Source organism: Aspergillus tubingensis (genome assembly GCF_013340325.1).
Source record: "Aspergillus tubingensis WU-2223L DNA, scaffold_9, whole genome shotgun sequence".
NCBI lineage: Eukaryota > Fungi > Ascomycota > Eurotiomycetes > Eurotiales > Aspergillaceae > Aspergillus > Aspergillus tubingensis.
In genome coordinates this window covers 2,036,858-2,063,115 of record NW_023336283.1, presented here as the reverse complement: position 1 = coordinate 2,063,115, position 26,258 = coordinate 2,036,858, and the positions used below count along the sequence as shown (strand labels likewise).

Below are 26,258 nucleotides of genomic sequence, written 5' to 3'. Positions count from 1 at the left end.
AGGGGGTTGGTTCGACGTTCAACGTAGACAAGTTCGTTTCCAAGCCGGTGTCTCGTCTTGATTGCCCGTTAGTTAGACTAGTTAACTAGTTAGTTAGGGTTGAATAATAATAAGCCGGGATGAAAATGCCGAATATACTACCAACGCCTTTTTTTCATCCTGGTTTCAGGAGAAAAAGTATCTTTTTTTTTCCCTGCTTTTTTTTTCATCCAAGATTTTAGTCTAGAGGTGCAAGCTACCCTTTTGTTGGTATTTTAGGGTGGGGAGGGGTGATATATCAACTACGTCTTTTTTTCTTCCTTTCTTCAATTCTTTTCTCTCCCTTCGTTTTGTTACATTGATTTGATTCTGTGCGCAGCTGGTCTGTGATGCCATTACATCTATCATTATACCTCTCTCATTAATCCAATCCAACAATAATAATCAATAACTACTATCTAATCAACCAAACAAATGTCCCAATCTACGAGTCATGTCCTCCACCACATCCACAACTACATTCCGCGCAGCGACTCAACAACATCATCATCAGACCTCACCGTCCAGGCGAAAGTAGGTCTAGCTTTCGGCATACTAGGTACGTCCATCCACCATCAATCACCCCATTCATTACCACCCACACACCCTAACAACAACCCTAACAAATACTAATAATAATAACAGGAGCAATCCTCCTCACCATAATCCTCACCACCCTGATCGTCCTCCGAATCCAGCACGGACCCGTCATTACTCTCCGAACCCTCTTCTCCCGCAACCCGATCCCAAACATACAGAGACAATCATTATCAATAGATATCTCCCCATCGGACGAGGAATCTCAGCCGCCGCCGGCATACACACATCCACACCCACACCAATTACCAGAGACAGGATCGAAGGGGAATGCAGATATTCCACCGCCACAACAAGCACATATCCCCCCCTCGCTGCGCAAGGAACTTAATCTGCATGTTGATACATCGCATTCACCTACCACCACTACCACTACTACTGCTATCGCGACGACGAAGCCGAAACCTACACCGCTGAGAACAATGTCCGATACGGAGATACTAAGATCATCAACATCAACGTCATGTGAGAAAGATAGAGAGGCGCGCTCGACGCTAAAGGTCCAGATCCACCACCACCATCACCACCATAATCATCCATATTATAGTCGGCTGAGGGTGGGGAGTCCGAGGTCGCCTGTAAGCACTGGTGGTGCTGCTGGGATTAAATCAGACAGGTTATGTCCGCCGGATGAGTATGCAGTGCCGCCGGATAGTCCTGATGTGATTGTGTTGCCGTCGCCGAGGGAGTTGCAGAAGTTTAGGATTAATGTTTATCGATGAGATTATACTACGTGTACTGTGGTATGGGATTGGGATTGGCATGTGATTTTGGGTATGTATATAGGTACTAGCTGTTTATGTATGGGTATGTTTGGTAATGATAATGATGATGAGTTGTTATGGTTTTGGTTTTGTGGGATTGGGTGGTGGTAGTGATCAGTGGGTATATATTGGATATGTTCTATAGATAAAAAGTACAAGTCATCGATAGATGTGGTTCTGAGTGGTGTAATAGGTCACTAGTGAACATTATGATAAGGGATACAGAGTGACTAGACAGGGTCAGTCTATTCATCGTCATTCAATAGTCCTATGTAGCGGAATATCGGAGCGCTAATTTATACTACTATATGGTAATGCACTCATCCTTTAATATAATGGTCAGCACCACCGAAATGAATTCACAAGCAAGGTCTGTGACTGAAAATCAAATAAGAAACCTGCTATTTATGAGACATACTAACAGTGAATATGTCTAGAGTCGAAACATCATTCACTAATAAATAACAGTCACATCCGAAGCAAACACGAAATTCACCAATAATCCCCTGATAATCATAAAGATCCAGGAGAGTAGAGCAAGGGATTAGTTCCACCTTGATCAGAAATAAGCATAATCGATAACGGCTCACCATGCTATGTGTTGTGCTGCTTCGAAACAGTGTAACATTATTAGCAGCAGCGGCTATGCAGATCAACGACAATATGATAGAATTGACTTCCAGGCTCGTGGTACGAATTTCCTAACGGCTGATCAGGACCGGGAAATTAGATTGATGCTGTGCCAATGGGGATTTGGGATAGGGTGGTTATTTGTTGGGAGGTTACACAGGGAGATTTTAGTTAGTTGGTGTGTTAGATCATCCATGTATGTTATGTTCCATATATTATCGCTATTGATTCCTTGAAACTTTATATAGTTAGTGAGATGGTTGTCTATAAGGGGTATGTTAATAGATAGTCTTGGAGAGTAGTATCAAATGACAGTAGTATCATATACACCCTGCCAAGCTGCATTTCATCTTGTCTACTCCGTCTTGACAAAGAAAACGGGTGAAAAGCTCAACCTACCAAGCCCTGGCTGCCCTACAGAATAGCTAGCTCTCACAGGCGGCATGTAGCTTCAAGTCACTCCCCTATATCCGGCAATATCCGACATGATTGACTGGTATGTCCTCAGACGGGAGATTCAGGACCATAATGGCTGTAACAGTGAGTCTAACCCATGTCCGTGAAGCTGCTTCTGTTTCTTTCACCATGACAGCATGCAGGTGGCGCCATGTGGGGATGCATTCTATAGCATCGTGCCGTCTGGTGCGTGAATACGATCATGTCCAGCTTTATAAATGGGTGCTGGTGCTTCGAATTCCCCTTCGCTTTCTTCCTCTTCTTCCTCATGCACAGTTGTGACTTTCCTGTCTCTATCGTTGAATCTGATCACTGATACTCCTTTTCCTTAAGAGCTCGCTTCCGAAGTCAGCATGCTCATACTCATCCTCTTTCTCGCCCTAGTGGCCCAAGGTCTTACCATCCCCCGCTCAACCACGGGCAACATTTGGCAGCCCAGAGTCGGTGCTTCATGGGACATTGTGCTCTCTACCAGCGTAATTCGTCCTGCTCCTGCCACTGAAATCTATGACATCGACATGTGGAGCAGCGAGCCCAGAATCATTGACTCCCTCCATAAGCTGAACCACAAAGTGATCTGCTACTTCTCCGCTGGCAGCTACGAGCCACACAAGAAAGACAGTGCCTCGTTTCCAAAAGAAGCGCTGGGCAATCCCCTCCACGACTGGCCTTCGGAAAGATGGTTGGATGTTCGCCATCCTCAAGTGCGCCGCATTATGGCAGCCCGGTTGGACCGAGCACAGCAGATAGGCTGTGATGGTGTTGATCCGGATAATGTTGATGGATATGGCAACGACAACGGTTTCGGTCTGACGAAACAGGATTCCATCAACTATATCAATTGGTTGGCTGGAGAGGCGCATAGCCGGGGTCTGGCTATGGGGTTGAAGAACTCGGGAGACGTTATTCCTCAGGTTCTTGCAAACGTGCAGTGGAGCGTCAATGAAGAGTGTGCAGATAGACACGAGTGTGATTTGTATGCCTCTTTTGCAAGGGCTGGAAAGCCTATCTTCCACATCGAATACCCGAAAGGTAGTGACAGGAATGACAATGAAGATGTCGATGGGGAGGAGAAGAGACGGTTCTGTGAATTCTCCAATTCGGGACTATTTTCAACCGTACTGAAGAATATGATCCTGGATCGTTGGGTTCAACGGTGTGACTGATACTGTTTGCATCTTCGGATGTATTGGATTGCTTTCTACACTAGCTGAGCTGGTTTGTAATTATGCTGTGTATTTGTCTCCTGGACCTGAGTTGTTTAGTAGATAGCCACAAAGAAACTGATTGTTTTGAGCCGAGATTTGCATCATTGAGGTTCTGCTGTTCGTCATTTGGTAACATGTCATTGTTCTCTTGTAAAAGTAGGCCGCTTATTGCGCTCACTTGGAGAGCCACCGTAGCTCAGCTGTAGTAACTTTCGGTACCGGCAATAGGACAACTCGTATCTGCTGTCACTAATCAGCAGCATAGTGCCCTGCAGACTGACTAGCCTGTAGCCTGACATCCTGTGGTGCAATTGGCTCAGCAATTCACGCTATAGGCGATGTCCGAACACTGTATATTGCTTAGCGAGAATCACATGGTTCTCATATATTAGCTTACAATGACTAATGTTTTCATGTGTCTGAAATTGGCAGCCGTTTTATCCAACGCCACCGTTAGCAATGGTATGAGCTCTTATCTCGCGCACGGCCCTACAGCTTAGTATGCCGGCGCAAACTAGATAGGTCCAGAACATCTGCTGAGTAGTAAGCGGGACTCAGAAAGTGGCAGCCTACGGAGAGCTATATTTCAGTGAAAGCAATCACCGCCACCAAAGTATTGATAGTAGTGCGTCGAATCAACAGCTTTCCGATGTAACGGCTAGTCACTCGCCCTACTTCTTGCCCTGCACTCGAGGCCTGCAGAGCACGATGTGGCTAGGGTCATAGCACCCCCGCACTAACGAGCAGTAAGAGACCGTGCATGCGCGCATGTAGGTGTCAGGTTGGAGCTAGCTGTCCCAAATGACCTGGCTACCGCGGCTAGTCTAGTCTATGCTAAACTGGCCCTCGTAGTGCATATTGCTGCAGATGCGAACAGACTTGCTAGACTTAGGGTGACAGTAGCCCTGCTTCAATGCTATCGCTGCGTAGCGTACTACTAGCGACTAGAAAGGGGCTCGGGCCTAACTTGCTAAGTCTGATGCTCAGACGTGCATTGTTCCATGCTGGCAGATGCAGCTCCCCCGCTCTTCGACTGATATGGGAGATAGCATGAGACTGGTTGCATGAGCAGCAGAGAAAGTACTTCTCGAACACGATCCGGGTCTAAGCGCATTAGACGCATGACAGAATTATGGACGAATTGTATTGAAAGACGTCGCAGATCTGCGGGTGTCTCGTGTGGAACAGACCTGTGAACAAGATCTGCATTAGCTGTATTCGCAGTAGGTATTATTATGCGAGGCAAGCTGATCAACAACGAGATGCATTGTATTGATCATCCTCAAAGACGTCCTTGCACACTTACAATGATGGATTTCGTAAATCGCAGTGGCCTAGCTAGTGAGAATCTTAGCTTCATTCTCTTTCCTATCGCTACCAATACCTCGTAGACTTGATAAGGAGAGCTGAGGTAATAGACAGCAATCTCCGAGGAGCGCTCTCAGGCTATCTGCTGGCACTGAATCACCAACCTTTCAGGATAGCCATATATCATGAAAGACTCAAAAGCACGATAGCTTGGAGCAATCGACAGTACATAGATGAGATGCTTTTTGATTGTGATATTGATGATGGAAGAGATGAAACTGTTGTTGAAAGGTCGGCTACTGGACCGGTAAGGTTGCACATGCATGTGAAAGAAGAGAGGAAGAGAAGAGGAGTAGCCGTGAAGTAGTTATTCATCCACGATCAGGTGACGCCAGTTCTTCAGGCACGATGTCGTGCTCTTCGATAACAAATAGGTCAAGCCATCTCTTAGCGACCCAGTTAGTATATACTCTGCATCTGTGGTATTTAGAATGAAAGAAGGCCGGCAACATGTCTTTAGGCTGGACCATGTAACACTTAGCGCTGGATTAATCAAACTTGATATTTCAGACTGATATACACATCGCTACCTTCACCATAACGAACAATATACAAGTACAAGCCCAAGAAAGTCAAGGTATTTTTGTCATCCTACCGTGTTCCAGCTACTATAGGTCCACAGTAGAAACCACCGTTGGTCCGGATGAGTGTATACCCACCACGGCCAGCCTAATCATCCTACCCTTGCCTTGACTGCTACTATAGCCGGCTGATTGACACCAACGGTCGCAGATCCCCCTGAAAGATCTATTTGCCGTTAAGCCACTGTTCACCATTTGTCACGCCAGGAAGCTTGACTTCGGTAACGCACTCGGCAGTCAGCCGTAGACAGGCACGGCCCAATAATGTCAATAAGATACCTGGCATGGCCGTTGTGGCGCATCGACAAGCCCTAAGCAATCGTCTCATTACGAGGGATCACAACCAGGCAGGCATGGAAGCTTCCACGCACGTCATAGACGCAGTCTTGACCACAAACAAACAGTATATGTGCCCATCATGTGTTTGCTGTAGTCAATATCTGTATGCATGCCAAGTGTCTCCGAAGCCACTTACTAGTTAGTATCTTCGGTGTCCCGGGTAGATGGAAGGTCTTCCCTATCGGTCATGAGATAAAGCAATGGAGTCCCGAATCCCAGTAGGGGTGTACTCCACGACGGCATAAAGCCGACATTAAGTGCATTATCGACTGCCCATTAGTGTCAGAGGTATCACCGAGTAAGACCAATGTGACAGGCACGAGGCTAGGAGCCGGAGATAGTTACTGGCGAATCAAGCTCAGCATAAAGCACCCTAATTTACCCCCTCAACCCCAATATGTGCTAAATAGCAGCCATGACGAAATCATGGCCAGTCAACCAGCACCCAACTCCGAGACAGCTCGGTGATTCGTCGATAGATCAGGGGTCCAAATGGGGGCAACAGATGGAGAAGAATCCAGCAGGAGCAGCCGGTCCGACCCCTGGCCTGATAATTAGTTAGTTAGTGCAGAGATAAGCAGGCAGACAGGGAATTGGACAGTGCAGTGCTAGACTAACGGAACTACTAGAACGTTAGCAGAAGAACAGCTTCCCGCCTAGTTCAGGTAGTCTAATACCTGTCGAGTACCGACCGAAAATGGGCCAGTAATGGTCAACGACACACCCTGCTGGCTCCACAGGTGATAGCTGAGAAGAAGCCAAAGCCCACCTGCAGAGGACCGAGTGTAGTTGACCGAGGCATTTAGCAGAGAGCCCCGGAGGAGTCCGTAGGCCTGATAACCGTTGCCAAGCGTGCTTGATTAAAGAGCCAAGACTGGAATCGGTCGGATAGATCGAGGCGATGCATGAGATGACATGATTTCTGGCTCGGATTCGGCCCGGACTGCCCGTGCCTCGGAGCCTTGGTACAGAATGGAATGTGATCCGTGGCTGCGAATTGCAGAAGGCCCGGAGTGGCTGGATGTTGAAGCCTAGGACGGGAGGATAGGCATTCGATCTGCTTTGTTGCATCCTTCGATAGCAGTCGTCGCTCACAGGGGATTGGACGGGAGGTCAAGTGCTTCCGCTTACCAAGGCGAGATGAGATGCCAGGAGGCAGTCAGTTCCAGGACTCACCTATGAAGTGGGGTGGATTGCTATGGCTGGTGGATTCACGCCCCTTCCATCAGCTCGGACAGTACTGTTTTTGGTTAGTGGCCTTGACCAACAAGAGCTGTCCCTTATGGTTGAGGACTGGAGTGACGACTACTACCTGATGGGAGTTGAAAGTGAAGCTCGGGTAATGAGAAGAAGGGTCTCGCCTCGGTGTGTGCCTTGAAAATGATGTAACTGGAAGAAAGGCTGACGAGACAGGCGACAACTGAGCTAACGGGATGCAGCTCATAATGTTATCATAATTACCAGTATTATTTCGATGCATTTTTAGTGTTTTTATGCGCCTTACGTGGCTTAAGATCTAGGGCCACGGTCTATCAGCCGGGCCCGGCAAGGTCTTCTGGCCAGCCATCGTTGCGCGCCTTCTACTGACATGACGAAGGGGAAATGACAGCGAGAAGAAGACGGTAAAATTATCCAGCAATCACCGCAGCACTATCAATTGGGTAAATGTGTGGCCGTATAAAATGTAATTACCCAAGCGAACCACCAGGCTTGTTGGGCAGTTGAAGGTACTTTGATCGGTACTTTCCCCAGGAGCCGTTTAATTCCTCTCGAATGTCTTGGCTATTAATTTGGTAATAATGGACGTAATATTATTGCCATGCTACAACACTTAGATTGTTATTTCTGGTCAAAATTTCTTTGCTTTCTACCACCTTCTTCTCTCATTCCCTCCCCACTATATTCCTCTCGCGGTGCGTTTCAGCCAGACACGATGGGAGCGCCGTGCCGACTGGGCCAAGCCTGTCCGGCAACCTAATCGACCAAGGGCAAAGATGACGGACAGACTCAAGAACGCATGTACACTCCCCGCACCCTCAATTGCCGTCGGATAATTTCTTGCCGATGGACCAAGGATGATTGGAGAACTGCACCAGCGACGCGTCCTTCGAGGGAGATTCTTTTGCAGCATCCACATCGGGTAGATACTTTGTGATGGACGGCTGGATGGGCAGGGCAAGTCCCGTTAACATTATTAAAGTACCGTGGCACGGCTCAGAAGTTAAAATAATATTACCGGCTCCCAACTATAATAACAGACTTCCAGCCCGCCTTACTCCCAGGATCTTCCGTCCATCTTGAAGCAAATAATCAATTAACTAGGATCCAGTGCTGTATGAGGTCATACTTGCATGGGTGAACTACCGGCGCTACTTGCTTGCCTCTATCCCCGATGCTTGCCCTACTCTGAATCTTCTCCGGTCTGGGAAAGTCAGGCCATGGTGGCCCTGATAGGCCTCCTACTCGTTCCGGTAATCAAGCCGCGGTCCAGCCCATAATTTCTTCGGAAGATAATCGATAGGTTCGGAACAGGCGTGGAGAGAAAATCGGAAGCTCGAGGGTCGTCCTGACACTGAAAGCCTGTTGGGAATTAGGCAATACAGCTGACTGGGTATCCTCCGCACTCGTCTCGAGACTTCTCCATCTTGGTGATGTGAGTGGTGGACGGACTACGGAGTTATGCCGGACTCCCTGTTTTGCGTCCTATGATAGAGAGAATAAAGCATTCTACGGACGGGGGTGGAACAAAGAAGGGAAACGGAAAATGGGGGGAGGGAGACACAGAACAAAGGGGAAGGGAGGGGTTGGGAGGGGAATGGAAAAAAAAAAAAGATACTCGGAAATCATGATAGAATTAAAAAATTAAAATGAGAAATAAAAGTGCGGAAAGGAAGTGAAAGTGGAGAGCGAGGGAAAAAAAATTAAACAGAGAAATAAATATGTAAAGAGAAAAAGGAAAAGTTACAATGAAATTGCGAGATTCTAAGAACTAAAAGAGTCCAAAAAATAGAAAAGAAAAAAGAAAAGAAAACAAATCCTACGTTCAGAAAATTGTTAGAAGGATGATCCCAGTCAAGCTGAAATAATAGTAGTTTAGGTCATAAAGCAGCAGGGATGGAAGCGATGTGATCGACAACCCTTCACAAACTGTTTGTTCGATCTTGTCACAACGTCTGAAAGTACTATGCTGCCACTTGGCTAGTCGTCGAGGCGTCCACGCCGAATCGTGATTAGTAGTAGCACGAAATTGTGCATCCGTTTTGATCCGTCCTGACCCTCCCACCTTGTTGTTCCTCGCTGGGGTACATGCAAGGTACTAATCAACTCTTCTCCGTAGAGACAAGGAACACCCGCTGACTCTAGTCCCTGGTTTGGTTGAGGCCCTATGGGTGTTTGGTTGTTGCTCCGCAGTCTCCGTCCGAGCCGCTGGTTCCTCTCCTGTCTCGTCGTTGTAGCATGACTGTCTGGAAACATCGAACCGACCGTACTACTCCGTATACGGAGCAAGGCAGGAATAGTGGCCTGCGACCGCCTGCATGCCCTGCAGCAAATGCATCATCGGCCCGAGAGTAAGTTCTGTGTTGGTAAGGAATCCATGGGCACTAGCCCTTATAGGTGGGCTGAGGCAGAGAAAAGGGTTCCTTTAGCACTGCTCGGCGACCAGTGATTCGTCGAGACACAAATTATTATCACCAGCTCATGACAAATTGCGGTAGCCGACCACGATAGTTGTTGGGACTGCGGGAATATCAATGGCTGCGGCCCAAAAATTCCCACCATCTCCACCCGAGACAATGTTGGTTTTTCTTTAGCAATCTGGCATCTCCACCATCTCATGCAATAATCTGATTAGCGCCAGTCGTGCGTGCCGGCAGATGTGTAACCACGGTCTGTCACGGATGCAGGCCGCTCGAGGACCACATTGGTCTGGAGATGGGATGTAACGACTAGCGTGGAGTTTGTCGTCATTGTTTCTCTGTCCGCCCTCCCCTCATGTTGCCAGCGAGGTTCATGTTTTCTAAAATGATCGACTGCTGCGTGTTTGGTAGGATGTTGAAGCAGCCAGTCGAGAAATACATTCCAACCGGTTTCGCATAGCTCGGATTGGCGAGCGTGAGCTGCAAACGTCACAGAATCCGGGTGAGAACCTTGAAACCGGTGCAACCCCTCGCAAGCCTGCGGAGGTGGAGGAAAGGCAATAGCCTGGGGTGCTAAAAACCACCCGCCCGGCTAGAGGGCCACTGGAGCTCACCTTTCGGCCGGTCGCTGTCGAGGCGGAGGAGCACAGACGCCATCTGTCCCCCAGTAGGTGCAGGACGATACCTTCTTGGCAGGCAACGGGCTGCGTTGCAGGCCTCTGCGTCAGAGTCCATGGTGACTTGATAACTAGCTAGCTGTCTCTAGCGCCCCCGGTGCGGACACCTTGCGAGCAGGATAGTCTGAACCCGCACAGGTCATGGCGGGTCTTGTGTAGCGTCTCGACGACTCTTCCGCTACTCTTACTCGTCCGTGGTTTCTGTATCCGGAGCAAATGGTTTCATCCGTTCTTTCAAAAGTTCCGAGCGAGAAGCACATGTGCAGAACATGTGATGCTCTCTGTGGTTTCTGTGCGAGTTCTAGGTCGGCGCCGTATCCCCGTCTGCGAATCCCGACGGCCACGACAGATAGGTACGCCGCCTTGCTCTTTCGTTTGCAGCAAAAAAGAAATAAACAAGATTCATTGTTGGAATCAAACAACACGGTAAGTAATCAAAGGGTGGGCTGAAAACAAGAAAACATAAAGTAAAGTATCGAGAAGAAAAAGCAATCTATCAAACCGGCCAGTCTTTTGGACTCCTCCAAGCGCCATGCATATAACGGTACCCAAATCCGCAGATCATAACCCGGGCTTGGCCTTTTGGGGCCCTTTATATCAGTAATGAGTAAGACAAGCAAGAAGTGAAAGTACAGAATCAACAATATGTGCACAGGAGAAGTGAATACAACATCAACACCACAAGACGGTGTCGCTTAGAAGTCATGATAAGCCAGAGTTAATATGAGAGACATGAAAAGCGTCATAATGAAGGGTGTAGCGTCAGGTAGGCTCCGATATAATCCCCGGAGGTAATGAAGCCAAGATGCGCCTGCTTCGATTGGGAAGAGGACCGTCGCTCCAGGCCAAAACGGGAAGGTCGCAATGTCGTTGCCGCTCGCGATTGATCCAAGATTGATGCCATTCAATGTCGACTACAGAGCAAGCATTTTCCAACCACTACGATGAACCTGTCATGCGGACTGTCTGAGCATTTGGCGTCTTTGGCTCCATCGACAGATGTCCGGATGAAATGTTGCGACGGTTCACGACAGGAACTGTAGATGTAGTAGTTCTTGAAGTAATTGCACATGTTCCTCGAGTTTCGATTTCAACGGGTCAGGAAACGCAGTGCAATGATGCTGGATGCCGTCGATTGAGCTTCGATTAGATAGAGGCGTTTTGCTGTATGCGGGGAGGCCAGAGGAGAGTTTCGGACTGGACGGGGATATGAAGCAGTGGAAGGATTTAGAATTTATCTGGAGCATTGACAAGACTCGTGCTTGACAGTCTCTCAGGAATTTGTTGTCGACCTTTGTGAACTGACCTGGACTTGGAATAATATATCCCACTTCATGGTGGGCAGTAGTGTCTGTCTGTCATGCAAGCACCAGGGATAGGAATTTAAGGCCCATCACAAGCCCCGTTGCAGCAAGGTTAAACAGGGGGAAGGGGAAAAAAAATAATAAAAAAAAGAGCCAAATACATTTTCTTTTCAGAATAAATTATTTTTTCTCGTCTCCCCAATAAGAAAATAGGAAAAGATAAAATAAAATAAAATAAAATAAAAATTGTCAAAGGTGTGCCCAACAAAGTCAATTTAGGTTCTCATCTATTTTCATTTTTTGTTTTTTTTTTCTCTAATCAATTTCAATCTTTAATTATAGACCCGCTCCACGAACCTCAGGGCCGTTGAAGCCGTCCGGAGCAAACCTTGAGTACCGCAAGTCCCTGTCCCGATGCGGGTCCAAATACAGTGGAAGCGCATCAATCTCCTTTAAGGACAACAATGATGTCGCAACTACAAACTTTGAAGGAGCACCGGCGGATACCGTTCCACTGCGATGCAAAGCCCCATCTGCCGCGGATTGATCGGGTCAATGGGAGATCGACACGGTCCCTCGCAGCCGTTGATGCTTCACTTGCACGTGGCGCTAACTAGGATCTTCATGCATAGGCACTGGTGAGACTTTAGAAAAGAAAACATAATTCTTTGCTTGGGCCTCAGTCAGAAATAGGGCCCGGCAAACACGAAGAGGCTGTGAAACTGTTCGGTCTGCAAAAAAAGTTAAGCCCGTGGTTCAAGAAGTCCCGTTCCAGGGAGTTGCTCCAATTGGCTAACAGAGATAGACTCTAGTCATCTCGGGATAGCCAGATAGATGCATTAGCCAATATCGGGTATGGGGAAAATCGTAAGTTAGTTCGTCAGAATGATGGATCATCATTGGACAATGCAAATATCATGGTGCCTGGCCCGTCCGGCTGCTTTGTATTGACTGACGTCTTTTAATCCCTTTCACTTTTACATCGATCAACCTGCAACTGTTTGTCCCCTTGTCAGCTCCATGCAATTAATAACTTTATCCACAAGGTAATTTGACAGCATGGTGCCACCACCATCACTGTAACTCAGACCAGCTGTCCGACTAGACTCGGCTACATGTGGCGGCAGTGCAGACCTAGCAATATAGCAGAGAGCCTGACAAGGGATGCACTCAGTCAGAGATACCACGCGCCAGCTTACAGGAAGTCCAACATCAACCAGCCAAGGCTGATTGCAATTGAAGAGGAGGCCAGGATACCATCCATACAAAGGAATCGCAACCACCATAGAGCTGCTTTTCGGCCCAGCCAGAGTAAGCTTTCACTTGAGATTTTTTTTTTTCTACCCTTGCTCGATGGGTAATCAGAATGGCCATTGCACCGAACGCACGTCGGGTTGCCGTTAATTGTTGGTATCGTATGCGTAAGCTTCCGGGAGATCGGGGAGCAACGGTGCCAAGAACATAGTGGGATCCTTTTCACCTCAGTTATTGGCGTGGGTGCTTCGCTACCTTTGCTAGCAGGTAAGAATCAACAAGACTATTGAGGAAGGATCGGGTGTTCTCCGTAGGCACACAAGTAGGTACCAAGTGCCCACTCAAATGGTCCCATATGCAGAGAGTCTCGGCCCATTGCCAACGGGGTATGAACCTAGTAGGGCGGTTAGCGGGAGACTGTTATCGGCAAAAGGGTGTGAGGTATTTTCCCCCTACTTTTTTTTTCCCTTTTTTTTTTTTTTTTTTTTTTTTTTTTTCCTTTCTTTTTTCTCCCCTCATCTCATTATATCTTTCTATTCAGATCTACTATCTTTCCAGGGAAGCGTTAGCAAGTGTTTTGGGGCAAGCAATCAGATTTCACTCACTAGACCAGGGTACAAGTGGCGAAAGAATTGACCTGATTCGATGTGAGTGCCTCACTTGGACCGGGACATGGCAAGGTGGTTTGCTTGCTTGCTTGCTTGCCGGGGGGAGGGGAGGGGGGAAGAGAAGACGGGATGGAGCATGGATAGATTAGCCCATAGTAACAAACAAGACCCATATGAAGGTAGTGTGTGTAGAGCAGCGTCTGAGAAAGAACTATAGTATTAGTGAGACATCGCGAAGGCCGAAGGGGCCACAGTAGTTGAGCACCTAAGGAAGTTGGTGAGCTTGATCCAAGCCCGAGATAGGATGGTGTGCGGGGCTAAAAGGAGTTCCCTGGTGGTTTGCGAGTCAGAACCACGGCGCATCATTGACAGCCATTCCGGCTAGAGGCCCAAGCTCGGCATTTCCCGAGTTGGACTCGGAGGTTAGGCGGGGTACTATGCCACAAGTCTGTCCTTTTTCTTTGTCTTTTTCTTTTTCTTTCTCTTTTATTCCTTAATTTATTCACTCTTTTTTACAACAATTATTACTACGGATGCCTAAAGTAGTATCTAATTCTCATCCAATTTCTACTCGCTAAATCATCCACCTATAATCCCTGCTCTTCCTCATTTCCTCTCACACCCTTGTTAATCAATACCGCGGAGATGCCGGGATTGTTGCCTGGCACCCTTTTAACCCATACTTCGGCTGTTTGGGAAATAAGGGAGAATCTGAAGTCCCTGCGATGCGATCTTCCCGAGATTTTCACAGAAGGACCTACCTAATAAGATCATCAACGGGTCAAATCATTAAGAGTGAGCCACATGTTACTACATGACTACCATGTACCTACAGGCAAACTACTGCTACTGACTTATGCATCTAACAGGGAGCTACTTCCTACTTGAGTACTACTACTATCCAATACAACCCACCCACCGCATCCATCGATCGTTTGACTTGCTGTACTCTATACCAGCTACAGAAGTACGAACGGAGGCCATAAAGGAAACGGGCAAACGCCGAAATCCCAGAGTACTTTAGTGCAGGCACTAAGGACTCTCCGTACCTAAATTTGTAGTGATCCTCCTAGCTATGTACGACTGGCCAACGCAGCCTAACTAGTAACTAAGTACTAACTATGGAATCGTTAGTCCGCATGGGCATAGATACTCCAATCCCGGACTAAAGAGATAGCACTATCAACAACCTTCCCATTGCAGTTAGCGCGGCGTTCTACTTAAAGTAAAACCGCATCTCCCCAGATGCGCTAGTCCCAATCCAGTAACGGCTCTCTGTCCCCCCAGTCGGATTCCCGATCAGGCACTAGTGCAACCCCGTGATCCTGCCTCATCCTGGCAGTTCAGCACCCAGCGATCTTTTCCCACCATCTGCCCCCCTCCTCGTCGACCCAATCGCATCGTGGTCCTATCGCTTTCGATAGGCTCCTCGGCGATATACTACCGGTGCTGCTCATCCTTAGATCTTGTTCTGCCGTCGCTGCAACAGCCACGTCATTCCTAGTGATCGCCCTCCGGTCAAAGGAGGGGTCGTGCTCTTTGGCTCATCTGGAAACCCGCCCGTCGTTGTGGAGACCGGTTGGATCCGCCCATCTCGTGCAGGTTATCTGTCGACCCAAACAATCGGACATCACACAACTGTCTTTTCCATCTGTTGAGCTAGCTCTGCTATTCAAAATGGGCTTTGGCGATTTCGACTCGATATGCGAGAAGGCCCCTTTGCCGCTATGCTCCCTAGTGGGTCCACCATCTTCAATATCGGGCTCCACGGGCATCATACCAAATTGTTATGCGCGGAACATTGAGCTGGCCAATACAATCATCTTCGAAGGGGCTTCCTGTTTCCTCCACATCATCGCGCTGGGGATGACCGTGATTATGATTCTGCACATTCGATCCAAATTCACTGCTGTCGGTATGCTTCTTCACTTTGTCTTTGTGTCGGGCTACTAGGCTTTCTCGTTTTGACTGGAGTCGAGTGGTCCCTGAAAGCTGAACATCATTGACCAATATCATGCTATCACAGGTCGCAAGGAAATTATTACGTTTTTTTACATTTACATGGCTCTAACCCTATGTTCCCTGATCCTTGACGCAGGGGTCGTTCCACCTGGGAGTGGCCCATTTCCTTACTTTACGGCGGTGCAGAATGGACTGGCATCGGCACTATGCACATCCCTGCTCATCAACGGATTTGTTGGTTTCCAGCTCTATGAAGACGGAACTATTCTCTCTGTCTGGCTTCTTCGGCTTTCTTCCGCGGCGATGTTTGTCATCTCCTTCCTAGTCTCTCTCGCGACCTTCAAGTCGTGGGGAGGCCTGGGTCCCACCAACACCGTCGGCATGTTTGTCGTTCTGTATGTCCTGAACGCTATTTGCATCGCCGTGTATCTGGTGATGTCGTTGTTACTGGTAATGAACACCCTCGAGGACCGCTGGCCTCTCGGCCACATCGCGTTCGGTCTCGTGGTCTTCATCTGTGGTCAGGTGCTCCTCTACGCATTTAGTGACACCATCTGCGATAGCGTGCAACATTACATGGACGGTCTTTTCTTCGCCACGTTCTGCAACCTCTTGGCTGTCATGATGGTGTACAAGGTATGTATTTCGAAATTTCTTCCAGAACACTGAACCCTGCAATATCTCTGACACGTACCCCTGTCTAGTTCTGGGACTACATTACGAAAGAAGATCTCGAGTTTTCCGTCGGAATTAAGCCCAACACCTGGGAGGTCAAGGAACTCCTTCCGGATGAAGATCGCCGCCAGACAGGATACTACGCTGATGCAAACTCGGAGTATGCCGGGAGCATGTATCATCAGCGCATGTCGACCTATCACGGCCATTAACACCTAGCCTAAGACTTCACTTATTCCTTCCTTCAGCGGCCCACCCTCACGCCAAAACTGCATCTTCCGTCCGCCCGTCGCCGAACGACTGCCTGTCGTTGTTTCCTAGTGTAACTCTAATCGCTGCAGTCTCACGCAATCATTATCAAATCTAAGCATAAATCGGCAATGTGGGTATCTTTAGAGCGAAAGTTAGGTTTATCTTGGTGTTTTCTCTTTTCTCATCATTATTACTACAATCAGTCTGGTTTGTGTCATTCTAGCGGTATTTCCGATCTCTGTCTTGTGGCCCAATGGAGGGCCCTTCATGAGCGTGTAATTGAAAGTTACGCGTGATCTTTTACCAATATTTGCTTTTTTTTACTTTTTTTCTTTGGTCCCGCTATCGGCTCTCCGCTATCGTCAATTAAGAGACTGATAACGTGCCCCGCGCCGGATAAACCTTTTACATCTAGTATTGACAACATTTGTTTGATTAAGTATCTTGCACATCGATTCATGTTTCTTGTTTTTATCTTATTCTCATCTTTTTTTATATATATTTTCACGAAGTGCCTCGCAGCGAATGTAAATAACATCTCATTCAAATTGCCTCAAAGAAGGACCCCTTTTCCCCATCTGGAAATAAGAAGAAGGATTCGGTGGACTAGGAGCACGGTGAACTTTAAGTTAGTGGTCTGATTTGATGGTTGAGTTCTAGGATGGTGGAAAATCATTACATTGGCCCTACTAAATTGAACCATACTGCGCTACTGGACTGCTGGCCAGTGGAAATCAAATCCGACAGCTCCTGGTAAGCCCACTAGAGCGTGGTTTGTCAATTGCCGGTCACTCGGAACGGGAAAGCTCCACGACTGTCGGGGAAATCCTTAGGGCCTAGGGTAGATTGGCCTAGAAAATGCCCCTCAGGGGGGAAGAAGGGGGAGGGGAGGGGAGAGAAAAGCGCTGGCTGCATTGCCATAGGCGATTTGTTTTGTTTTTTGTTTAGCTGCCTGGCTGGCTGGCCCCGCCCCCATCTCCTCCGTCTCCGTCTCCGTCGCTAGTAAGTCAGTCTAGTACTAAGTACGTAGTAGTCTGACTTGAGGTGATCGGACCCTCGTCCTTCAGCCACACGTCTGTTCAAGCCTAATCCTTGCAGCGGGTGAAACAGATTACGTGGAATAATCCGCTTTTTGTCGACTGCAAGGATTGCTCTGGAAGGGATTCTGATTCTTTTTCTTCCTTTTGGCTTCGGTGATTGGAGGATTAAGCCGATGCGGGTGTCGAGGGACCGCGATCAGTATCCATTTAGCAAGAGACAATCCGCTTGGCTATAGTATTGTTTTGGTTCTGGGATGGTCATAGTGCGTTCATGTCTCAGGCTTATTTTGCTTTTTTCCCTTTTTTTCTTCCTTTTCACTCCACGACTACAACGTCGTCCCCGTCCATGAACCCGCTATCAGTCTGGTCTTTGCTACGGCCATCGTCGGACCGCGGCATGTTCCCGTCCACCTCTTCAATTGGCCCTGTGGCCGTGGCGTACCAGCCCTTGTCAACCGACTCCACCAGCACTTTGCATGCATCAGACACGAGTAAATTAAAGGCTGGATTCTCGTTCGGCAAAAACATGCTAATGTGTGCTTTGATTTCATCTGCAGCTTTATCGTTCACGGCCCTGGCCCATCGGATGTCTTGTTGGGAAGACCCCGAACTTTCTACTTCCGCGGGAAGCGAGCAGAAAGTGCGATTCTTCGAGCGTATTATCTTCTGGCTGAACGACGATGTCCCGACGTTCTTGTTCTCCACTAGATCACTTGCATTTTGGCCCAAGCACGTATAGAAATTAGTGCAGCCGATACCTCGGTCCCTTTGGACTTCGGCAAGTAGTGCAAGGCGCCTCCGTAATTCAGACGGCCGTGCTAAAGAACCGACAAATGACAGGTGGGATGATACCCAGCCCCAACCATCCGTCAGTCGGTCTCGCTGTGAATACATCGCGGCCGCCCCGCCCGCAGCCAATGCTCCTGCAGCTCCTGCAAACATGGCATATTTGCCCCACCGTTGCCATGATGGTGTCGCGGCAGCATCTGCATTTGAAGATGAGCTAGGAGCCGAAGGAGGTAGACTTTTGTTGGAAGCTTTTCCCTGGTCGGTAGATGCCTTATTCGAAGAGTTACCGCCTAGGCCGAACAAGCCGGCAACTTCTGATATCGCGGTGTACGCCGTAGTGGCATTTCGATAATGACCTTCGGCACCATATGATATGACACCCGGGGCAATGCCTAGAAAAGGAGTGTCGAATGCGATAACACCCTGAATGTGAGGAAACATGAAAGATTGCGCCCCCACGGCAGATTCAGAATCCACTAGAGTGTCGGTTGCAGAATCTGCAGAAGATGGTGCAGGAATCGGCTGTTCCGATGCAAGCAGAAGAAGGGTCTCGGCAGCCACTATTCCACCCATAGAATGCCCGAGCAGGATAACATGCACAGAAGGGTCAACTGTCGGTGAAGCCGTTCGGTTCGAGACCTCCAAGTCGATGACTTTGTTCTGGAGCCTATGACGGTCAATGGCACGCTCCTTCCACTCGGAAAGAATCGCATGGGCTACTAGACGTACCATTCCCGAAAGTTACTTACGCATCCTTTTAGCTCGCCTCGAGTCTCATACTTTGGGTAAACAGTGGCGACGACCTGGACAGCGGGGAGGGCACGACTAATCAGACCACAAAAGCGCCCTGGAAACTCTCCAAACGTATCATCATCTCCCTGTGGATGTTAGTAGTGAGGTTCAGAGTATACATCCCGTAGGGTCCATGCACGTGCAGCCTCAAAGGAGAGAGACGGGCTGGCTGGGAATGGGTGGAGCATGCACACGGTACCTTGAAGCCATGGATGAACACTAGGAGCAGCGTCTTCTTCATCGTATCACACCGGATAACCCGGAAGGTACATTCCCCCCTTTTCAATATCGAGTACTTGTACGACTAACTGAGAGTACGCCCGCAGAATGGGTGGACTGAGCGAAAAGGTGGAGAGGCGCGAGAAGAGAAGATCTCGGTCGGCCTGAAATAGGCAGCTACGTCATCGGGTATCCCGGTCACGTGACAGGTACATTTACATTGAATCACCATTGCACACTCACCACATTACTACCTATAAGCCTACAAATTGCTGATCAAATTGCAGTGCATGCAAACTATTTTAATGAACTGTTTTCAGTCCAGCGATTGAAGCTGATGTTGCAGCAGAGTGACGGTTCCTTCCAGTAGCCGATCCCCCTATATATATTTACACTTGCCTAGTATGATAATATGGTAAATGACATCGCCATGGAGACCTTTACGAACTTGAGTTACAAGAAGGCAGCGGATTCATGACAAGGATACTATATCATCAACAGTAGCAATAAAGTGCTATCTGAGTCTTTTTCATAGTTCCATTTCGGACACAGCTGCAACGGATTCAGGAAGCCAGACCAAGATTACCAGGTGTTTCACATGTACGAGAATTGTAGATGGCCTACAGGCTCATGAGTCTTTACAAGAGCGCAATCGTTTCGCAAAACAGTCGCCTTTGGTTAGACAAAAGCCCAGGTATCATAGGTATCTTGACCATCTGATTACTAGGCTTCCGAACAAACCACTTCGAGCGTCTATGTGTATGCCAGCGTGCTGAACCCTACATGCATCAAGACGCTATGATCAAAGGGCATAATAGCTGGATTTGGAAATTAGTATTTGGTTGATATTCGCTGCTGTCTTTGTTGCAGGTGTGATCGATGCTATGAAGTACATTTCACACACTCATATTTGTGATGTAGAATTCGTGCACAATAACAGAAACCTGTTTGCGGCTTAACAATCTGAAAATCATTAACTACAGTGTTTCGACCATTATGGTCCTGTAGACCAGTGCTCGATCCTAAAGACCATGCCAGTCATCAAGGACAACCCAGAGCACCATAAATCTCCTCGCAGACACAACCAAACAACAATTAATAGTTTGTCTAAAACTGTAGATAACTGCAAACGACTATATACTTCATTGTATCCACGTAACACCTGTACAATGCCCCATACATCTATAAAGCAGTATACGCCCCAACTTTATCAAAGCTTCCCCCGCGAACTCGTCAACCGCAACAAACTATCCTGATAACTCGTAGCCAACAACTTCCCATCCGGCGTCCACAACCAACTCTCATGAACCGCCCGATTCTCCGCAGACCTAGGAGTCCACCCCTCCTGTATAAACCACTTCTTCCCCGGCCCCCCATTCCCCTCAGAACCCCAATCAAGCATCCGCAACGCCTCCCCCAACTCATGAAACACAACCGTAAGCGTCAAACTCGCCATAGACGACCACCTCGTCTCCCCCAACGCCCTAGGAATCAACAACAAAGAATTCCTATCACAAGCATACATATGCGCGCATGCATACAAGTTATCGAACTCCCCCGCTTCCTCCCTCTCCCTCACCCTCCTTTCCTCCTCACCAAGTATCGGAAGCCCCTTGATCGAATACATCGCCAACTGGCGATACTTCTCCGGATGGCTCTTCACATCCTCCGTCTGATTGAACGTCCCCATATCAACCTTTCGCGCATCCACCCCAGGAAACTCCCTTTCGGTCAGATCGCCAGCCTTTACACCTTCAATCCACCAATCTGCATCCACGCTCGGACTAACAGGGTACTCCTCCGCCCTCTTTCCAGCGATAACGGACGCATACCGCTCCTGCACAGGCGCAGGCTGATGCGCAAACCCGCTCTGACCTTCCCCTCGCTTGAAGGAACATAAGCACGAGAAACAGATCTGGTTCGCTTGTCGTACGTCCACGGACCGCGTGCAGTACATCTTTCCATCGCGCAGGTGGCGCACCGTGTACTCGTATGGAACGTCTAGGAGGCCTCCTAGGATGAATGTTCCGCTTACGCTCTGTGGTTTTGGTGTCAATGTGTGCTTTCAAGGGGTGAGCAGGTAGGTACCTACGTGGATCACAAACCCCTTCTCTACGGTTTGGGATGCTGCGTAGGCAGCTTGGGCATAGACATGTCCGCCAAAGGCACGGGTTCCTTCGCCTGGGGGATAGGGTGGTGCTATGGATTCGAATCGTTCGGTGGGCTCCGTGGTACTGCTGCTGGGTGGGTTGGGGAGGCGACGGAGTGCCATTAGCTCTGCCCAGGAGGATGGGCTTTCGTTGAATGTTGGGTCATGCATTGTGTGTATGTATAATGTGGAATGGTGTATGGTTGGGCTTATTTGCTGCTGCTGCTGATGTTGTTGATGTCGGTGGTGTATGCGTGAGGGGTTGTGCTCCGGCTGGGATGTATGTACTAATGACTGGTGATGCCTGCCTGCTTCAATCTGTAGTATATCCACTGTACAGTGCAACGGCAGGAATGTTATGTTCGAGATTGCGCCCCTTTACTCTTCACATGGGAGCATGATAAGGGTGAAAGTGGGATTGTATGTTGGCGCTGAGTCTATCGACTGACTACTCATTTAGCCGACATGGTTCACCAGAGCCTCGGCTGACCGGGCGGAGTTGGTTGGCTACCCGTGAAGCATATTCGATGATCAACATGGTGCCGTTCCTGGTATGCTCCCCATATGGCAAGGCTGTGCCGATTATCCCTTTATGTGTTTTGCAGTGCTCATGCTTGGGGTAAGTCTGGATCATCTTTGTTCCATTCCTTGCGTATATCGCTGTTTTAAGGATCCGTGCTGCAGTGTAACCCGGTAAAAACGAAGTGATTCCGGTAGATTGGGAGCTGAAGTAGCATATATCACAGATTTCTCTTTTTCTATAATTATAGACATACGCTCCTCAAAGCGTCATGGTCACACCTCCGTCATCCGGAGTATTTCCCTAATTCTGAGACGGATGTTCCAATGCTCATCCGTCATAAATGCATATTGACACAACTGCACAAAAGAAACAGATCACCATCTTTATTGACCAAATCTGCCAAGTAAGGTATATGCGCCGATAATGCTGATATGATATACAAAGAAACCCATCCCGTAAATAATACATTGACAATTAAATCATTTTCCGTGTCCCGAACGACGCACAATCGCATAACTGCAACCAATCCACATCACATTCGAATCACACTTAGAACGTCTCAGAGATAGTGCGATTGTTGTTCCACTCGACCTTGCCATCGACGTGCTTGATTTCCTCCAGCTTGTCGCCCAGCTTGACAACGGAGAACCGAACCATCCGGGGATCGAGACCGAGAGTTCTGCGGACAGCTGATTGCACGGGACCGGAGGCATCAAAGCGCATGATGAAGTGGTGGCCTTCCCTGTAGCGGGCCTGATGCTTCGTCGTGGGCCTGGGCAGACGGAAGGTGCCCCAGTTGGTGAATCCGCGGACTACGCCGCCGGAGCGGAGGACCTGGATGCCGGCATTGCGGGCGATGCTGTCGTCTGTCAGTGATAGTCCGTGAATAATGATGGATCGGCGATAGCAGCATGTTGCGTAAGGGTATGAGGTGGTCAAATAGGATCGATAGGCACGTACTCTCTAACCTCCTGGAGGCTACCGGGACGGACCTGCAGTCATCAATTAGCATCGATTCAATGTATATAATAAAGTTCATTAAACAGAATCGTCTGGAAACATACAACAGCAATCAGTTCGTACAACATGGCGCCGACAATGTGGAGTGGGGTCTGGACTGTGAAAATAGCGTCGGGGAACGTAAAGGACGACGGAGAACCAAACACGGAACTGGAAGGGGATGAGATTTTTCCGAAGGTCATTTGCGGAGGCTCGAACTCGACTTCCTTATCAGCACCCGGCTTGGCGCCCGCTATCAGCGCCGGGAATCGCTCTCTCCTCCGTCATTCATATTTAATTTACTTCCCTCTTTCCTTCTTCCTTTCTCTCTCCAATTCAACTCACACTTCTTCACTTTTCCAGATTCTCTCCTCTCCCTCTTCCTCCCCTCAACTCCAGCTGCCCACCATGTCTTTCGCCGCTAGATCCCTCCGCCCCTTCGCTTCTCGCGTCCTGTCGCAGAAGCTCCCCCTCTCTTCCGTCTGCAGGGCCGCACCCGCCAGTTTCCCGCGGGGAAGTGTCCGGAGCTTCTCCCAGAGCCCACTTTGTGAGCAACCCCCTAGATTTCAGTCGCATGAGGGCATTCAGACCCCCTAGATTGGATTCAAAGCTAATAGTTGATTCCCAACAGCTCAATTGAAGAAGTACACTGAGTCGCACGAGTGGATCGAGCTCGCCGAGGACGGCAAGACTGGTTCGTCTACCACAGCCTTCCCGGACAAACTACTCTTGTTTAGCCACTAACGCCTTCTTCTACCATTTACAGCGAAGATTGGAATCACCAAGTACGCTGCTAACTCCCTTGGCGACGTTGTGTTCGTGGAGCTCCCCGAGGTCGACCTGGAGGTCAGCGCCGGTGAGCCCGTCGGTGCTGTCGAGTCCGTCAAGTCCGCTTCGGACGTCCTTTCGCCTGTCTCGGGTGTTGTTACCCAGGGCAATGCTGTGTTGGACGACAATGCCAAGTTCATCAACCAGAGTCCCGAGGGTGATGCCTGGATTGCGGAGATCAAGGTGAACGATGCCGCAGAGTTGGACGGACTGCTGGACGAGGCTGCCTACAAGGCTACTATTGATGAGGAGTAAGCGTGATATGTGTGTGAGTGCGTGTGTGGGTCACGAAGTATTTGAATGGATGGATGCTCAAAGTCTGGGTACGGATTATATGCGCGCCGCCGCTTCTGTGCATGGCGTCGACTTTGTTATGATTGTTAGGTCATTTGAACTGTTTTATTTTGTCTTGGGGTTTTATTGGGTATGATTGTTGTGTGTGGATGGTTATGTTTTCACCACATAATGACTGTCTAGAGAGCTGGCTACGTCATGCCGCTATCGGCGGACCCTTTTATTCAACAAAAGGCTGTCTGCGGTTATAAGAATATACGATATCACTGTTATTGGTCTGCCATGGTCATGGTTGGCTTTATAGAATGAATGAGCTGTATTTCTATACCCTAAGACTTGTGTTCAATGAGGATGGAGTGTACCACTAGAAGCACTGCAGTAGAAGTCGCAATTACCTGAAGCAGATAATGTGAGCTATAGGAGCCTATAATATAGAATAATGCATACCCAGAATAACTACAATGCTATCAACTGCATCGATACTACCTACACTATCAATTACTAGGGAAGCAGGGGTCTCCATCATATCGCTACACCCGACTATACAAGTTGTACCGCGATGCACAGTAGTACCACGATACGAATGCGCCGGCCGGGCGGTGAGTCCCCCTCCACCTCGGATGGGGCCGAAAGCCAACCGACGAGGCCTGGAGTGATAAGGCTATCCCGCAACATTCCCGACCTCAGGCCCTTGCTTGTCTCCATACTTCACCTCTATACACTTTTGCGCGTGTTTCGCACGTGTAACGCGACGTTCTTCGAGCTAGCACCGAGGCCATTGGCGCGGGTGCCAGCTCTTTGGCGTCATTCGAACATGGCATCCAATCTCCCTATCCCTATTCCTCCGCGCACCCCGACGCCTCCCCTGGATGACCCTGCCAGCACTTCAAGCCAGTCGCCCCGTCTCCAAGATAAAGACTCCTTATCGCCATTGAGGGACACGTTTCCAAACCTGCGGGGCTCGTTAGATCCCAGTGATGCCAATCGCTTGAGTCCTACACGGGCGGGCTTCAACCTCAGCCCAGCAGACGCATTACAGCCCAGTGATCAGAGCGACAATGCTTCGGCGGGACCGTTCAATTTCAAGACTACGTCAATGGCGAAGAGTCCAGTCGTGAAGTCTGTAAGTGTCGCTTACTTCCAGCTTGGAGATGAACATACTAATGAAGCCGTCAATGCGACGTAGAACATTGGCCAGCGACGTGGACACAAGTATAAGCACAGTAGCATTTCACATCAGATCTTCCTGGAACCGCCCCCACGAGCCCCTCTAGCTTTGCCTAACTCGCTGCCTATACCGACGTTCAAAGAATATCGCTCCAGTATGTCCAAGGACCAGACTACCCGGTTCTGGTGGAGCGTTTGCCACATGTCTGTTGCCGCTTATACTCTATGGAGTGCTCATGGATCATTGGCTATGACGGCCCTTTCGCACTTGATCCTGTTCGATTCAATCGGCGCATTGCTCTGCGTTGCTGTCGACATCTTGGGCAACTTTGAAGTATGGAAGCGATCCAGTGTTCGACACCCATTCGGATTGGAGCGCGCAGAAGTGCTTGCGGGATTCGCCATGTGCGTACTCTTGCTGTTTATGGGAATGGATCTCATTTCCCATAGTCTGCAACACTTTCTTGAATCCTCCGGCCATGAGCCTCACCATACGCATGTCCACGAACGCGTCTCCCTCGGTCGTGTGGATTTCACTGCTCTGCTGGCCATATCATCGACCTTGATCTCCGCCATCGGTCTCAAGAACCACGGACGGATAGGGAAGGCGATGCGGTTTGGGTACATTGAGTCGCTTCCCTCGGTTCTTAGTAACCCGTCCCATTTCCTGACGCTCTCATGCTCCACGCTGCTCCTGTTGCTGCCCCTTGTCTCTATCAAGCTCTACAACTGGCTGGATGTTTTGCTTTCCAGCACGATTTCTATCTCAATGTGCGTTATTGGGGTGCGCCTAGTGAAAACACTGGGATCCATGCTTCTAATGTCCTATTCCGGACCGGGGGTGTCCGAGGTGATCCGGGATATCGAGGCTGATCCCTGCGTCTACGGCGTCGATGACGCCCGGTTCTGGCAGGTTCATTACGGGCTTTGCATGGCCAACTTGAAGCTCCGGGTATCTGGGACTGAAGAGAACCTAGTGCGATTGCGTGAACGGATAGCCAGCCTCATCAAAAATCGCTTGGGTGGAGGGTACGGATCTGGAGGGCAGAAGTGGGAAGTTTCGCTGCAGTTTACGGCCGAGAAGGCATGAGCTGGCAGATGTCTTGCTGTACATATACGATCATATT

At 48.9% G+C, this 26,258-nt stretch overlaps 9 protein-coding genes across 9 annotated transcripts; 5 read left to right on the top strand and 4 right to left on the bottom strand.

Moving 5' to 3' along the window:
* Window positions 1-453: 453 nt before the first annotated feature.
* On the top strand, window positions 454-1,337 carry AtWU_08757 (uncharacterized protein; the record flags this gene model as incomplete). Its single annotated transcript, XM_035503865.1, has 2 exons — window positions 454-577; window positions 664-1,337. 2 exons carry the CDS (start codon window positions 454-456, stop codon window positions 1,335-1,337), a joined length of 798 nt encoding a protein of 265 aa, XP_035359758.1.
* A 1,481-nt stretch (window positions 1,338-2,818) lies between these two features.
* Window positions 2,819-3,631, top strand: AtWU_08756 (endo alpha-1,4 polygalactosaminidase; the record flags this gene model as incomplete). Its single annotated transcript, XM_035503864.1, has 1 exon — window positions 2,819-3,631. One exon carries the CDS (start codon window positions 2,819-2,821, stop codon window positions 3,629-3,631), a length of 813 nt encoding a protein of 270 aa, XP_035359757.1.
* A 6,179-nt stretch (window positions 3,632-9,810) lies between these two features.
* On the bottom strand, window positions 9,811-10,334 carry AtWU_08755 (RTM1-like protein; the record flags this gene model as incomplete). Its single annotated transcript, XM_035503863.1, has 2 exons — window positions 9,811-10,079; window positions 10,214-10,334. The coding sequence occupies 2 exons, from the start codon at window positions 10,332-10,334 to the stop codon at window positions 9,811-9,813; spliced, it is 390 nt and encodes a 129-aa protein (XP_035359756.1).
* A 4,785-nt stretch (window positions 10,335-15,119) lies between these two features.
* Window positions 15,120-16,291, top strand: AtWU_08754 (chitin synthase export chaperone; the record flags this gene model as incomplete). The annotated part of the gene is made up of 3 exons (XM_035503862.1): window positions 15,120-15,357; window positions 15,469-16,040; window positions 16,109-16,291. 3 exons carry the CDS (start codon window positions 15,120-15,122, stop codon window positions 16,289-16,291), a joined length of 993 nt encoding a protein of 330 aa, XP_035359755.1.
* Window positions 16,292-17,686: 1,395 nt separating this feature from the next.
* AtWU_08753 (catalytic protein) lies at window positions 17,687-19,193 on the bottom strand (the record flags this gene model as incomplete). The annotated part of the gene is made up of 3 exons (XM_035503861.1): window positions 17,687-18,827; window positions 18,890-19,038; window positions 19,152-19,193. The coding sequence occupies 3 exons, from the start codon at window positions 19,191-19,193 to the stop codon at window positions 17,687-17,689; spliced, it is 1,332 nt and encodes a 443-aa protein (XP_035359754.1).
* Window positions 19,194-20,381: 1,188 nt separating this feature from the next.
* AtWU_08752 (acyl-CoA thioesterase) lies at window positions 20,382-21,491 on the bottom strand (the record flags this gene model as incomplete). Its single annotated transcript, XM_035503860.1, has 3 exons — window positions 20,382-20,655; window positions 20,713-21,209; window positions 21,264-21,491. The coding sequence occupies 3 exons, from the start codon at window positions 21,489-21,491 to the stop codon at window positions 20,382-20,384; spliced, it is 999 nt and encodes a 332-aa protein (XP_035359753.1).
* A 901-nt stretch (window positions 21,492-22,392) lies between these two features.
* AtWU_08751 (mitochondrial 37S ribosomal protein bS6m) lies at window positions 22,393-23,045 on the bottom strand (the record flags this gene model as incomplete). Its single annotated transcript, XM_035503859.1, has 3 exons — window positions 22,393-22,702; window positions 22,804-22,835; window positions 22,908-23,045. The coding sequence occupies 3 exons, from the start codon at window positions 23,043-23,045 to the stop codon at window positions 22,393-22,395; spliced, it is 480 nt and encodes a 159-aa protein (XP_035359752.1).
* Window positions 23,046-23,250: 205 nt separating this feature from the next.
* AtWU_08750 (glycine decarboxylase subunit H) lies at window positions 23,251-23,925 on the top strand (the record flags this gene model as incomplete). Its single annotated transcript, XM_035503858.1, has 3 exons — window positions 23,251-23,389; window positions 23,474-23,536; window positions 23,609-23,925. The coding sequence occupies 3 exons, from the start codon at window positions 23,251-23,253 to the stop codon at window positions 23,923-23,925; spliced, it is 519 nt and encodes a 172-aa protein (XP_035359751.1).
* Window positions 23,926-24,778: 853 nt separating this feature from the next.
* Window positions 24,779-26,221, top strand: AtWU_08749 (cation efflux family protein family; the record flags this gene model as incomplete). Its single annotated transcript, XM_035503857.1, has 2 exons — window positions 24,779-25,087; window positions 25,151-26,221. 2 exons carry the CDS (start codon window positions 24,779-24,781, stop codon window positions 26,219-26,221), a joined length of 1,380 nt encoding a protein of 459 aa, XP_035359750.1.
* Between the last annotated feature and the right edge of the window lie 37 nt (window positions 26,222-26,258).